This window comes from Varanus komodoensis, unplaced genomic scaffold, assembly GCF_004798865.1.
Source record: "Varanus komodoensis strain SLA01 unplaced genomic scaffold, ASM479886v1 scaffold1, whole genome shotgun sequence".
Taxonomy (NCBI): Eukaryota; Metazoa; Chordata; class Lepidosauria; order Squamata; family Varanidae; genus Varanus; species Varanus komodoensis.
In genome coordinates, this window is record NW_025335268.1 from 116,787,737 (window position 1) to 116,803,753 (window position 16,017).

At 39.7% G+C, this 16,017-nt stretch overlaps 1 protein-coding gene across 7 annotated transcripts in view; it reads right to left on the reverse strand.

Annotated features, from left to right (window-relative positions):
- MAST2 (microtubule associated serine/threonine kinase 2) overlaps positions 1-11,076 on the reverse strand; it is a 202,114-nt gene extending 191,038 nt beyond the window's left edge. For 3 of the 7 annotated variants that reach the window (XM_044441574.1, XM_044441584.1, XM_044441565.1), the window contains exons 1-3: positions 10,705-11,075; positions 3,682-3,829; positions 2,594-2,736 (exon numbers count right to left, since the gene is read on the reverse strand). In XM_044441574.1, the coding sequence (XP_044297509.1) occupies positions 2,594-2,736; positions 3,682-3,829; positions 10,705-10,893 (480 nt within the window). In that variant the 5' untranslated portion in view covers positions 10,894-11,075. Of the gene's footprint in view, positions 1-2,593; positions 2,737-3,681; positions 3,830-10,704 lie in introns of those variants that run through there. The other 4 variants (XM_044441600.1, XM_044441590.1, XM_044441608.1 and 1 more) reach the window with 3 other exon arrangements.
- Between the last annotated feature and the right edge of the window lie 4,941 nt (positions 11,077-16,017).

Genomic DNA, 16,017 nt, shown 5'->3' on the forward strand with positions numbered 1-16,017 from the left:
TTATAGAGCGAAAAATACGGTATGTGAATACATTGTTGCCACATTCATACCTTAAAGGTGTTTTAATAATGCATATACTCATACAGTTCTTAACAGAAATACATTCAATTTGCCATAAATAAAGCCAAGTTTGTGCAAGTATTGCAGACTTGCTATGAATTGGAGCCTTACTTTGGTAGCAATCCATTAGTTTCAAGCTGTAATGAGAACCTGCTGCAACAGAACATGGAAAAACATCCTATGGACAATTCAGATCAGTTTAAGTCCAGTTACTCCAAAAACATCCTCTCTGGAAAAAGATGCAAATTTGATATACTTGAATTTCTTTACTTTGAAGACTCAGATTGGCAATTTTATATTTTGCGGACCACTCTAAGCACACCTTATTTGAAATGCAGTGTTTGCATAACTAATCTAGAGTTTGATGTGAGCTTTTTAGCATATTATGTATTGTATGTATCTTAAAACACTAGTATGGTAAATGTTAGTTTTCAATTGTGGTAAATGGAATGTGTTAGCTAAGATAGTGCTGTCCAAAGGAAATAGTATTTAAAAAGCATTTATGATATGGCATTCACTTTTCTTCTTTGGGTAGCTAACCACATTTTTGCAAGATCAAGACTTTTTTGGCAGCTATCTGAATACAAAAATATGACAAGATACACATAGAAGCATAAGAAGCAACCGAAGTCAAACCTTTGGTTCACCTACCCCAGTATTGGCAACAACTGATTGGCCACAGCACTGCAAAGTTACAGGCAGAACTATAGCTACCTAGAGATGGTATATAGAAACCAGGACCTTCTCTATGTGAAGCAGGTGCCCTGGTATTCCAAAAGTCCACCACTTGATTTCTGGCATTTACACAAGGCTTGACAGAAAATTATATTCACAAGGGAGAAATATGACAGTTCTAAAATAGACCTTTCTGAAACAAAGTACTGATTTTACCATATATTATGAAAATCTGAAAAACTGGCAATAGCTGAAGTGCTGCAAGAATATATTATTTTCTATTTTATATCATGGAATGTTAATGCATTATTAAAAGACTGAAACACTGTATGCCCTTCTTTGGTTTTTTCCCGTGCTCTTCATGGGGAGCTCAGTCACAGAACCTAGACACCAATAGTTCAATAGCTTGATATGTTTAAAAAACTACCTTGAAGTACAACCCTTTTTCCGCAACCATAATATTACTATTCATGATCATCTTGAAAGGCTTTGAGGTCTTTAATATCATTGGAATACCATTAAGTACAAGGTCATCCATTGTTCTCAAAATGCCAAATAACTTTATACTGTTTATTTAATAACATTTTTATCCCATCTTATATCCAAGATGGATCTCTAGATGGCTTACAAAGGACAGAAACCATAACAGAACTTAAATAAAACATAATGTGCAATATATTAAAATATACAGTAAAAACCATTCAACCATTAAAATACTGGCTGAATATTTATTTATTTATTTATTTATTTATTTATTTATTTATTTATGAAATTTGTATGCCATCCAATTACTAACGTCTCTGGATGACTAACAGCATAAATAAATTGACGACCCACTCTGGCTGCAAATACAATTATAAAATTCAATATTAAAACTTATTAAAATATTGATTAAATAAAAAGGTCTTAACCTGGTGCCGAAAAACATATAATGACGGCGCCAGGTGGACCTCTCTGGGGAGCGCATTCCATAGTCGGGGCGCCACTATAAAAAGGTTTTGGCCTGACACCAAAATGAATAAAGCACTGGTGCTAGGCACATATCTCTGAAAAGCACATTCTATACCTGGGGTGCTACCACAGAAAAGACCCTTCCCCAGGTGGCCACTTTTCTAACCTCTTTCGAAGAAGACTCCCAGAGAAGGATCTCAGTGGAAGATCACAAAGTTTGGGCAGGTATGTATGGAAAGAGACACTCCTTCAGATATCCAGGCCCTAAACTATTTAGAGCTTTCTATGTCAATGTTAAGCCCTTAAATCAGGCCCAGACTTCAATCAGTGACCACAGAAGATGCTATAGGACTAGCGCTACATGGTCTTGTCTGCCAGTCTTCGTAAGCAGCCTTGCATCTCTACTTGGTACAAACTGAAGTATCTAGACCATTTTCAAGAGTAGCCCCATGTAGAACATGTTACAATAGTCCAATCAGGAGGTTACCAGAGTGTGGATTACCACTGCTAGGCAATGCCTGTTGTAGTTAGCCAAACATCTTTCTTGAATGATCAGCAAATATTCAGGGAAGATTTTCTTAAGGTTATGAAATCCAATGCCCTTCAGTTAGGCACATACTATCCAACAGAATGCGTCTTGAAAGAAGTAGGGGTGTTAGCAAATTCTAGACTATATTAGATATTAATGTATTCCCCCAAAAGGGTAAAATAAAACTATGCCAAACATGGTGGGGACTTAACATTTTTTGAGAAAATAAGGTAAGCTTTCAGTAGACCGACATAAAGCCATACCCTTAAACAGGAAATTAGGTAAGAGCAATCAAAATAATCAGAGAAATCTAACATAAAGGCAAGGGCTTATTTAAAAAGACAAAACTACTTTAATAAAAATGCAAATTAAACATACCAAACCAGCTGTAAGTGATGGAGCAGACTGTCCCAATGACTGATTCCTCATGCGGACCAGATTAGATGATTCACCAGGTGGTTGCCACACTGTCTGTCCCACTCCACTGTGCATACTAGTGGATAAAGGAAGCAACTGTTTTCCTTTAAACAAAATAAAAACAATGTCCTTTAATAATTTGCTTGCTTATTTATTTTTCGATTTATATCCTGCCTTTTTTCCTACAAAGGGCTCAAGGCAGCTTACATCTCCTCCTCCATTTTATCCCCACAACAACAACCCTGTGAGGTAGGTTGGGCTGAGAGTCTGCGACTGGCCCAAAGTCACCCCGTTGGCTCCATGGCTGAGTGGGGACTAGAACCCAGATCATCTGAGTCCCAGTCCCATGCTCTTAACCACTACGCCACACTGGCTCTCTTATTAATTTTTATACAAAGAATCTACTGCAGAACATACATTTCAAATAATGTATAAGTCAGAGCCTTAGAACAGCCTTAATATTTCTAAGAATTTTTACTATCAATTCTAAGAAATCCTTTTCTATTCCAAATGAAAACAGGTCTTGAACCTCTGAAACATTAACTCACAATACTGCATTTTATTATTTATTTATTTATTTCATCTCTATACTGTCCCCAGCTGAAGCTCTCTGGGCAGTTTACACAATCCTTAAGAAGAAATGATAAAAATATAACAAAAATACTGTAAAAATCAGGAAAAAAAATTAAAGGTTTCAACTAAAAACAAATGATAAAAGAGACAATAAAAGGAATGACAAAAGAGTGATTCTGCAAAACACCTGGTCATCCCCCTCAAGCCTCTGGGTGGCCAAGTAAGTCTTTAAAAGCCTCAGAAAAGAGGCAGTCTTAACCTAGCATTGAAAAGGTGACAGATTCTGTGCCAGCTGGGCCACAGTGGGGAGGTTATTCCATAGATGGGGCCACCACCAAGAAAGCCCCTCCCCTTGTTGCCGCCTTCCACAATTCCATTGGAGTTGGCACTTGGAGGACATGCCCCAGAGTACTGTCTGACTACTGCATACATACTAAATATGTGAATATCTGATGTCAGCTGAACAAAATGATTACCTGACAAAGAGCTGGCCAAACTACCCCTCCGGAGCTTGCAGTCATCTTGACTCAGCTGACGATGGAGTTTACTTTTCCCAGTGGCTGAAAAGATGTCAGGGTTGCTGAGCTTTCGGGAATGTAGCATAATTGGTTCTGCTATAGCATCCTGGAAATACAGCCAAAAGAGAGAGATAATAATTCTGATAGCTGTGACACTTTAACAATCATCTAAAAACAAAAGCACTACTTCAGGCATAAGTGTTCAAGCCTATAGCACGTTTACTCAGAAGGACATTATCCTGAGTTCAGTACAGCTTACTTCCCAGTAAGTATGTTTAGGGTTTCAAGCATTAGAACTCAGCTATTACAGCTACCTTAATTATGAATAAATGTTCTTACAGCATAAGACATTGTCGTAAATAGTTTAATAAACACATATATCCTGCCGACCTATAAACTATGATCTAAAAGGTATTATGAAACTTCCCTCTTCAAGAATTCTCTGGGTTCATACAAAATTTATTTTGTTTTATTGGAAGATAGGTTTCTACTTTTTGTAACAGGAAAAATGTATTACTATACTTAGTAACTGCATTCTAGAAAAGCTATAATAAAATAGAGTTACCATATTTTACTTTTTTGTCATGCTAGCAGAAACCTTACCAGAAGTAAGATACAATGGCAGCCATAGTCAGTATGAAATGTATGCATTCTGGTCATAAGCAGATTAGACTGATTCAAGCGGCATTTTAACTGTTAACATTATTGGTTTTATTTGGCCAGGGCGGCTTATTTTATACTGTATTGTTGTATTTTAATTTAATATTTATATTTTTAATTTATAATTATTTTAACTTGATGATGTGAGCCGCCCCGAGGCTTCGGCGAATGGGGCGGCATAAAAATGTTTTAATAAAATAAAAATAAAATAAAGCAGTAAACTAGTTAATTTAATATAAATTGTTGTCATCCCTTCAATGCACATACCTCATTATTCATAGAATGTCAATTCAAATTGTAAATTGATATTTAAGAGCACTTACAAATTAGATTTCATACAGAATATTACACTGGTCTACAAATTTTGGGAAATTATTGACCCCCAAGATAAAATGTGCTAATTCTTACATATCTTGATTAGATTAATTAGAAAACAGGTGATAAAGGTGCTGGTTGGCTAAAGTTTTCAAGATATTTCACAAGAAAGAATTATACACAGGCAAGCATATTTACCTACAAGGGAGAGAGGTGTGATCATGATGTAACTTCTCGACAAAGTATGGTAGAACAATGAAAATGCTACTACATGGAAGTGTATAAATTTATCTTCACTTTGAGACTAAAGATTATTACCTAACTGTAATTTATTGTTCTTTTCTTGCAAGGTACATTTGTCTTGGTCAGATCTACACATCATACAGTTACATCATTGCCTAACCTTTCCAAGGAACAGTTGCGTGATGTTTTCCCTCAGAAGCCAAGCTGCCTTGAAACTGTGTAAACAATGCAGATAACTTCTGCTACCTTTGTGACATCTCAAAAGTGCAGTATGACGGCAGTGGTAAAAAGGCATACCACCTATGCAAAATAGAGGATCAGGACAAGAGTTGAGCCCCTTTTATTGTTGCATTAAATGTGCAACTTAACTGTGTCATTGGCTAAACAAGAAGAAAAAGTCCATGCCTTTCACAGTCTCTATGGTGCGGAGGGGACCCACCAATCATAGTAATGACTGCTATTTTTGCATGGTTCCCCCAATTGCAAAAGGGATCTCAAGAAAGAAGTGGACAGTGGAATATCCAAACATTCCATTCACACTGTGTCCTGTACCCCATGGTGAGAACTTGCCAATTCCACATCCACCAGAATCCTACTCTCTAGACTCAGATGATGATAAAGATGATGAGCAGGATGCAGCTGATCCAGGGCTGTCAATGTCAGCAGACCCAAACTTTAGCCCACTGTATGCTCCTCCTGAACCACATCTAATTTCACAGAGTTTCTCATTGCTATATCACATTTTGCAGAAAAGTTATGGAGCATAATCATATATCCCCCTTGTAATTTTGAATTATTTTGATGCAATTTTGACCTGAACCTGTATCTTGAAAACTGGAGCCAGTTAATACTCAGGACTTAATTTTCCTTTATTAGTGACCCAATTCTGGTAAAATTTAGCTACTTTTATTTCCGAGGCTTTCTCCTTGTAGACCAGTGTTATTTTATTACATTGCATTTATAGCCAACCTCTTCCTCTTGTGAGGAACCCAAGGTGGCTTACATCTATCAATTTTATTTCACAACCACTCTGTGAGGTAGGTTAGGCTGAAAGTGTGTGACTGGCCCAAAGCCACCTAGTGAGCAAGTGGAGCCATCTCCCAAGTCACCAGTCCAACATTCTAACCAACACTCCACAATTGCATATTTTAGCCAAAGATGGCAAACATATGCTACCAACAGAAAAAAAGTACAGTGGTTTTAGGGTAAATACAGCAACCAATTCATGCAGAGCACACTGCACAACACAAGAAGTCTAGATAAGCACCACATAATCTTTCAAATCCTGTACATAAACAAGTTCACATCTGCCACAACCATTTTTCAGAGGAATCAGTTTTACACAGCAAATTGAGGTGACATGGTCTGAGCACAACTCTGACATACTGAATGCTTCACAGTTCTCACCAATTTTAATACTCCATTTTACAAGATCAACTAACATAGCTGCATTCTCTCAATTTCAAATGTTTTCAGAGCAGAAGGATGCTAAGAGAAGTACAAGAAATGCCTACATTCTTTCCAAATGAAAAAAATATCTCTTTCATGGGAGGATATAAACCAGGGACTGTAATTACTAAGGCAATACTAATAGCACCAGATACTGCATTTGAAAAGGTACCAGCTATGACATGTGAAACTGGAAGTTTTTTTCTAGTGCTATCACTGCTAAAAATGTTTTAGTTAGCTGAGCATCACATACACTGTTCATTTTTAATTTTTGTAAGGAATACAGCCTCGACTAAGGCTTATTAGCATGCAGATGTTTCCAAATTCTCCTCCACAGTGAATGATGAAATACTGGCAGCTTTCTGAAGAGAACATATTAGCATGCCTCTTTAAAGTTAATTTTGAGAACATGGCCTACATTATTTCACTTACTAGTGTTCCTACAAGAATACATCAAGGCATAGATAAAAGGAATTTCAACTGGAAGTTGAAACCATTACTATGGCAGTTACCCATGTGCCTTTGTGTATCTGCCTATCCCACATCCAGACAGGAAAATGGCTAGTACAATATCAAAAGGGAAAGGGAAAGTGGCTGCAGAAGCAGCAGGAGAAAGAAAAGTAACAGAAAATGTAAAGTAAAGAAAGAAAATGTAACCACCTCTAAATATTTGCAAGGCTATGATATACTTTCTATATACCAACTAGTTCTATTTTTATTTCTCATTGTATTTACATCCCAGTTTTATCCAGCAAGCTTAGAGGATCTCCCTCTTTCTCATCTTATTTTCACAACATCCCTGTGAGGTAGTTCAGCTGAGAGTCAATGACTGGCCAAACATCATCCAATGAATTTCATAGATGAATGGGGACTAGAATCTAGATTTCAAGAGTCCCAGTCCAACAATCTAACCACTACACCACATGGGTTCATGCCATATTGGCTCTATGTACTTGCTACTGAAATCTCCTGAATACTTGTTATCTCCCCTAATCTAGGACATAAATTAATACCTATAAAAACAATTCATATCCATAGATAGCCCTGGATATGTCAAATATGAAATAAACAGATAAAATAAATACAGGGCTGTCCAGTTAAATTTCTATTCCCACCACCACACTCATCAAGAATTGAGCAAAACCCTTGCATTCTATAGATATGCAACACAAGGCTGGAAATGGTAACAGTACACATGTGTCAACTGCTGTGCCAATGCTAAGGATCAATTCCTAGTTCCCAGAACATATGAAGTCAAACACTGGGGAGGCTGACAGCAAAGTGGATATACATGCATGCTTCTCGCTTGTCCAGTTTAAGCATACATATTTCAACAAATATCCTGGGCTGAAAAGCTTTCTATAACACTTTGATGTGTTATGAACTGCTCTTGGCAATTAAATAGGGATGGCTCAATGCAACACTTTCTAAATTGAGAGCAAGTTATTTAAGAATTCATATCTGTTTTACGCTTTAAAAAGAATGCCATGGTGGCTTCACACATTACGATACACAGTAATTATAAACCAGTTGTATTCAGCATTATACTAAAGGAAAAAGCACTGCAGCTAGTGCTTGTGCAACCACTAGTGGAACAACTAGCACAACTACCATAAGCAACATCTAGCCTAACAAAACAAAATCCAAGCAGTGGATTTGACACTTGTGCAAGGATGAAAACAAAGTTTGCACAAGCAAACTAGCAGAATGACAATCTCCATGAACATGAATCCTAGTTGCTAGGAAACAGCAGCAGGAGAGGGTTAACCAGAGGCTTCTGGTTGGCCACTGTGGGAATCAGAATGCTAGGCTAAATTAGTCTGTGGTCTGAACCAGCAGGGTTCTTATGGACAGCAATTCTATAAGTGTATCCAAACTTTCAGTGTGCCACATATTATCCCATTTTCTTATGAGTCCTGCAACCAAGTTGTGCAATTTCCTTTTTGGACATGGGGATGTGCGGTAAAAAGGAGAGTTTCAAGCTATAAATGTGTTTTTTATATTTATTACAACTGATCTTATACAAGATGTTTCAGCCAGAAGATCTGATAAATCCATTAGCAGAGGATTATTTAGCTGTCTTAAATCTTGTGGTTTGCAGATTAAGTAAAAGGCTAATAAAGAGATATGTAACATTCCATTGTCAGAGCTAGCACTCACCAAAAAATCTACAAGTATCAAGAATTTTCAATCTACATGGTTTCCTATGTTTTCTTCCCCCACCATTTTTTTTAGGTGGGGGGGGGGGATACCACCAGCCACCCAAAACAATTATAAAATGCAACTGAGCCTATTTGCAAGTCTGAACTCTATTGATCAAACTGGGTTAGGCATTGCAACATGTACTATAATTTCAAAGGCCTGTAAAAGAGGGATAGGTTTTTCTGGTATCAATGATCAGGCTTGAGGTAATTCTCCTTTCTCTGTTTATTTCCCCCCTATTTTGTTGCCTCTCTTTTCCTTTTTCATCCTATTCACTCCTTTTAAACTATGAGGGAGCTTTGAACTCTTATGCCCAAAACATGTACAGGACAAGCAATTTTAAGTAATTAGTAATAGCACTTCCAGTTGTTACAATAAAAACACCCCTGTTCTTTCACAACATGTCAACCACATCCTTACTTCAGTATCTGAAGTATTTGTGCTGAAATATTTATTGGAACTATATCTGCATATGTTCCTTTAATCTTGTGGACATGAGTTTCCCATGTTTTTATATAAACTCACCTGCCCATCTAACATTATAGGAAATGCACAGTTAAAATGTACAAATACAAGAATCCATCTTCTATAATGTGTGAAATGGTTTTAATTAGCTTGAAAAATTGTGAAATACACAGCCCATGCAGTTTTGCAAATAAATGAGAGTGGTGAGTCACTTCACTTACTCCTTTTCTTCTAAAAGTAATGGCCCTTATAACCTAAGAAAGCACCATGCAACATGATCCATGACAGCGACCACAGCAAGATTCATCCAGGAGCCCCACTACTATATAACTTTTGTTGGTTTCTGACATGGCACCATATCTAATAAATTATACTGAGAACTAGCACATACAACACTGTACTAATGCAAAGTTATAGAAGTGGAGAGTCAGAGTGGTCTCACTGAAACCTCTACCATAACACAGAACCCTTTAGTACACAAGCACACCTCCTTCAGACTAACTCACAAGGTTCATTGTTGCCCATTGGCAAAGGCAGATTCACATATAACTGGACTATAAATAATTGTCTGCTAAAGTAAACCATATATAAAAATCTTACTATCTAATAAATTTATATTCCACCCTTCTCCCATTGCAGAACTCAAGCTGGCTTCATGTGGTTCCCATGTGCTCTCCCCTCCAAGCTCAGGCCAGCCTCAAACTGCTTAGTTTCAACATGAAGGATGTCTTATGTGCCTTCAGACCATACTCTGGGCTCAGGTTGTACCTAGATCTCTAGGCAGATCTCTAACTGCTATATGCTACTGAAAAAGACCACCACCATAACTTCCTACCATCTCGCAAAGTGATTCAGCAACAGAATATCCCACTTAGAGTAAACCCACTGAAATTAATTAGACTTAAGTTAGTTTTAAATGGGATACAACCCATTAGCTGTAGTCCAGAGTATCAAAATGAAAAGCCATGAGCCTCACTTGGCTGCCTCTTCACTATGCCCATACTTCTTTACAAACATAAATGTTTTCAGGAATCCAGAATATAGACACACTCTTGACCTGCAGAAAGAGGAACCCCTCCAATAAGAATATCCAAAGCTCCAGTCTCAATCAACCAGTGACAAGCTGCATGAGATCCTCTGAGCTCTCTAAGACCAGAAGCTCCTAGCAGGGAAACTCAACCTGCCAAAATATCAAAGCTCTTCTCACTTTAATTGAAGAATCTTCTGCCTTACAATAAAACAAATTCAATACACCTGCATAAAACCCAAATATTAGGAACATACAAGGACCTCCTGTATCCCAAAATACAAATTCTCCAAGGGCTTTCTGAAATCAAGTAATATCTCCACGACCAATCCTTCAGAAGGCTTTTCTTGCCACAGCATCCCACAATTTTAAAAAAACCCACTAGCCAACCCAACATGACCCTTTCTCTACCCTTCACACATGTTGCAGTGAACAGTAACCACATCTTCTGCACCAAACTGATGCCCTGGACCTTATTTTCCATATGCCGTCTTACGTAAAAGTAAAAATGAAGCCTCCAGTCGACTCCCTTCCCACGGTTACCTGACTCCCCACAAGAGACAGACACCCTCCACACACACACCACACACACACACTCTCTCTCTCAGCAATCGCAGTACCTTTTCGGGCGGTTCCCTGCAGGCGGCGCCACTCCGACCCGCTTCTTCAGCCGTCTTCCAGTTGGCTGCGGCGGAGGAAACCCTCCTCTCGGAGGGGTCTACGGGGGCCCTGGCGGACTGTTCCAGCCTCCTTGCGGCCGGGAGCGCCGAGGGCCCCGCTTTGTCCCCCCGAGACCGACCCTTCCTCATGATAGTGTAGTGGCGGCACCTCCTCAGCACGGTGTCTCCCGACCTAAGCAGCCGGCCATGAGAAAGAGGGGGGACATCGGGGAACAGCGCAAGCACCTTCCACCCCGCACGCGAACATCCCCTCAATCCTGCCAGGGGCAAGCGAGCACGCCGGACACTGCGGCAATCCCGCCCCCACGGCCACGTATCGCGAGAGGAGGGGCCCCGGCGCGCGAGAGAACTCGGCAGCTTCGCAGTCAAGCTCAGCTCGCCAAGCGAAGTCCGGGGAGGGAGGGAGGAGCGTGGAAAATACGAGGGCGGGGCCAAATGGGGGACCGGACGGGAAAGCGAGCGTGACGATGAGCGAAGAAAGGGGGAGAGAAAGACACTGCATGGAAAAACTGGGATAATATTAAAAGGCGTGCCTGGGGTTGGGTTGTCGCGCAAAGCATGATGGAGCCGTTGAACAGTTATCTATCAATACAAGAGGTGGTGCGTGCATTCCTACTTTGCTTGCTAGAATTTTGCGGGCGAGAAGGACGCGTATCTTTATAAGAGTGGCGCTCTCGCTTTAGAGAGGTGGTTGAGCTACAGGTGCAATGGAGTAAGGAGTTTTTTACAGACGCTCCAACCGCCCTCAGTTGGAAGCAGGGGGCGCTTTCCGTGGCCACCAGGGGTGTTCTACAAAAATACGTTTAAGAGGCTTCTCTCCGTGGAATTTTTCTCCACATCTGAAGCAGCTCTTAAAGTAACCGAACTTACGTTACCGATGTGGTCATTTTACTGTCATGTTCCAATTCCAAAACGCATAGCCAGTTGTTGAAACGGAGCGAAAAGAACAATACGTCAATTTTAATGTAAATTATCCTGATAATTTGTATCGAATGCTGGCATACCACCTTATTGGATAATACAAACAGTAAATAATGGTTTTTCCTTCCTGCTGAGTTTCTTGTAAATCATGCCTTGGCATGCACTTCCTTGCAGACCACAAACTCTTAATAAGAGAGATGCATTAATCCATTTCAGAGTTGCTAGCTTTTGATACATAAGTGATAACCCGTCAAAGGCTCCCAACTATTTCCTGCCTTATCTGCAGCTCTGTGCAGTAGGTGTGACCTAAATGGCTTTCTTCCATACACATTTCCTTATAAAGGTAGAATCTTGACTAAACATCAATTGTAATCCTATGAATGCCACTCTGACAGAGTGGTCAAAAATTCTAAACTACATTAAAGATTCTAGGTAAGGGACCAAAGTATTAAAAATCTATCCAACAAACAAACTTCATAAGATTAAATATCAAGATGTTGCTTGAAAGGAAAAGTACAGAGAGAAATTCAGATGGCTTGACCTCCATAAGTAAAGCAAAATCTCTATTGCCAAATAACTGATCCTGAAAGATGATGGTGGTTAAGTGGAAAAACACACAACTGTCCCTATGTTTCTTACATGTAGGTGCTAATTCCCACACTGTGGCAGGTATGCACAAAAGGGGCCTAATTCCTTTTCTGCTGTAGATTACCAACCATAAATCATGACATTACAGATCAACAGTCTGTTAGGATTTTCCAGCTGTGATTTGTTCACTTAGCGATCAAATTTCCTGAGTGCTATCATTGTTTACATTGCTTTATTAGCCCAGCAGGGACCTACTTCAATCTGAAAGATCACAGTCTGAAACCTTGAACACCTCCTGTCAAGAGTGTACAGTATCAGACTAGATGGAGCAATAGCCTAACTTGGTATAAGGCAACTTCCTATGTTACAGCTGAAAAGCTAGCATTGCTATAGTTGTATAAAAACTTAAGTTCATAAATCATGCACAATTAGCAATTCCAAAGACTGGCTTCTTGCCACTGGTTGCTGGTACCTGTTAATCCAAAATAAAAAGGGACATAAAGACTTCCTTCCCTGCAATGTTACATCTTTTGTGAAAAATATGCATGGACAAAATAAGCATTTGTTTCCATCTGTTTCTCTCCTGTGAATTTAGAACAGATTACAGGTATCTTTCATTGGTTTCATATCTGCCCACCTTGACAGGCATGAACAATTTTGTCTGCAACTTTAAAGATTTAAGATAAGAAAGAAGCCCCACTAAATTCAGTATAGTTTACTACAAGTACATTATTGAGGCTAAATTTATGCAATCAAAAATTGTTCAGTGATTGTCATAGTTTGCAGTAAAAAGGTAAAGGTAAAGGTTTCCCCTTGATGTTACATCCAGTCATGCCTGACTCTAGGGGGTGGTGCTCATCTCCATTTCCTAGCCAAGGGAGCCAGCATTTGTCTGCAGACAGTCTCCGTGGTCATGTGGCCAGCATGACTGAACATCGAAGTGTGCGGAACGCTGTTACCTGCCCACCAAAGTGGTACCTTTTTATCTACTTGCATCTGCATGCTTTTGAACTGCAAGGTTGGCAGGAGCTGGGACAAAGCAACAGAACTCACTCTGTTGTGCAGATTTGAACCAGTGACCTTTCGATCAACCAGCCCAGCAGCACAGCGGTTTAAACCACTGCACCAGTACTGAGGTACAAATTGCTGCATCAAACAGGTTTTACCAAGGCATCTTAGGATGGTCTTCTTTCTCACGTGTTCAGATCTTGCAGCAAAACTGTTGTCAGGGTTCAAGCCCATGGTAGATCAACAAGGATTCAGCCTGTACACCATTAACTCAGGCCCCAGGAAGAAATATGGTGAAGCCAAGCAAGTCTTGAGCCATCACATTCTTTCTTCTGGTTTGCTAATCCTTTTGTCAGGCTGTTCCCCCAAGGATGGGAGGGAAGACAAAGATGATAGGAAATCTTAACTTTCAGGAATGATTACATATCCCCCTGATTAGATTCTTTGGGCCCTAATTTTGCTTTTGCCTTGGATAATAAAAAAATATCTGCACTATAGTTAAAAGCTATATTTTAATATAGTTAAAAATTTCTGCAGTCTGCACTATAGTTAAAAGCATCACTGCCCTATGCAGAACAGTAATTATAATATCTCTAATTGTTGGGTTGCTTAATCATTTAAAAACTTAAAACAAGATCTACAGTTATAATAGTAGTGCAAGAATAACCTTAAGTTTCTTGTACAAGGAAGAACAGCAAAATATAAATGCCTTGCTATATATTTAATAATTATAGTAATAACTCATCCAACTATTCAAGTTGATTAAATTTGGTTTTTCATTTTTGTAATGAATCTACTGAGAACAAAATCAGTAGGTGATACAAGACAGCACTTGCTGAAATCTCAGAGGCCAATGAAAATGTAGTGGGAGTTCTGTGGTGTGCATAGAACCTTGCCCAATAACCATGACTAGAAGAATAAAAAAATGCAAAATAAGCCAATAACAAGATGTTGCTTAATTTCTAGTGTGTATACCTCCCCAAATCTGGCTTCCTTTAGCTTGGGATTTAAATTACCCTGACACAGAATTCTATCTGCACAGTGTACACAGTCTAGCTCACTTTATGAAATGAAAATTCCCTGTTTTCTCAAGCAGGACCCTTTATTTCAACAAGTATCTAATGCAGTTGGCACAGCATCAACAAAAGAAACAGAAATACTAGCATTGGATACAAACAGTAAAAACATTAACATTCAAACAAAGAACAGCATAAAAGCAATCAGCAGAGTTAAAACTGGTCAGATTAAAAGCATGAGGAAAGGACATCAGCAAAACGAGTTTCTCTGAGCAGAGCTTTCTACTGTTTGAAGGAGGCTGGGACACTGCCACTGGCAGTTCATAATGCTTTCCCCACCAATTAGAAATAGCTGGGAATGCTCTAGGCATCAGAAACCAGCCTTGCAAATGGAATGTCAAGCATCCTCAGTGTCACTTTGTATTGATGTATAAGCTATGTGAGTGGGACAGACTTTGAAGTTTCAGTGTAAACTGCTGCCATTCATGTTAAGGATGATCCAGGGACTGGAAACAAAGCCCTGTGAAGAGAGATTGAAAGAACTGGGCATGTTTAGCCTCAAGAACAGAAGACTGGGGAGAGATATGGTAGGACTCTTCCAGTGCTTGAAAGACTGCCACAAAGAAGGCGGCCAGGATCTCTTCTTGATCATCCCAGAGTGCAGAACACAGTAACAAGCTCAGGTTACAGGAAGCAAGCTTACGTTGCTTGCGGTCCGACTTATGGACATTAGCCTTCTTGGGCTTTTTCAGAGCCGAAGTTTCCTTAGACCCTGTATGCTTCCTCTTTTCCTTTTGTTTTTGAAAGGAAGAATGAGAGGAGCAGGTAGTCTCTTTGGAAGCAGCACCCTTGGATGGTGGGCGAAGGGAAGACACCATAGGAGGGCCTGTTGAGGAGGCCTGAGCAGCAAGCTCATCAGAGGCAATCAAGGCCTGATCCCAAAGGATTTTCCTCAGTTGATTCTCCTGGTTCTTCCGAGCTTGCTTGGTAAATGACTGACAGTGGCCACATTTGTCAGTCTGGTGCCCCTCTCCTAAGCAGAGGAGGCACAAATCATGAGGGCCCATTGGGGACATCTTGGCCCCACAGTTGGAACATTTTTGGAACGCCACTCGCTGAGCCATCAAGAAGAAAATAGAATGCATAGCGAACAAGAAGAAAGAAGAACTATAGAAGATTGGTGGAAGGGAAAAGGGGGAAGAAAACTTTCCTACCAGGGAGGGAAAGGTCAGTAAAACTTGGAAGGGGTTTCTTAACAAGAAGCAAAAACAAGACAAGAAGAATAGCAATGAGAAATATGTGAAGAGTAAGTGATAGCAAACGAACGGCTCGAGGCAAAGCGATCCGCGGTTGAAAGAAGACTGGGGAAAATGGCGGGCGCTCTGCCCTTTATATTATAGTGGAGGAGGGGTGCAGAGTTCCTGCCAAAATCTGTTAAAGCTTTGAATCTTTCCTGGCTACAGACGCTGTGCAGGTGCAGCACCCATAATGTGTGATGCACAGAGGATATGACGAAGAAAAGTATGAATCTGGATTTACTTATCACTGTGCTCTCACTGGGACCATGAAAGACTAAGTGGTCACACTAAGGATAATCCTCCACAGGTCAGTAGGAAAAACAAGGAAGTTATTAATCTGTAGTAGCTATAAATGTCAACAGAAACTTCAGCAAATTTAGTTAGCAAGTAAATTTCTATATATTTGCTACTACCTACAGCAG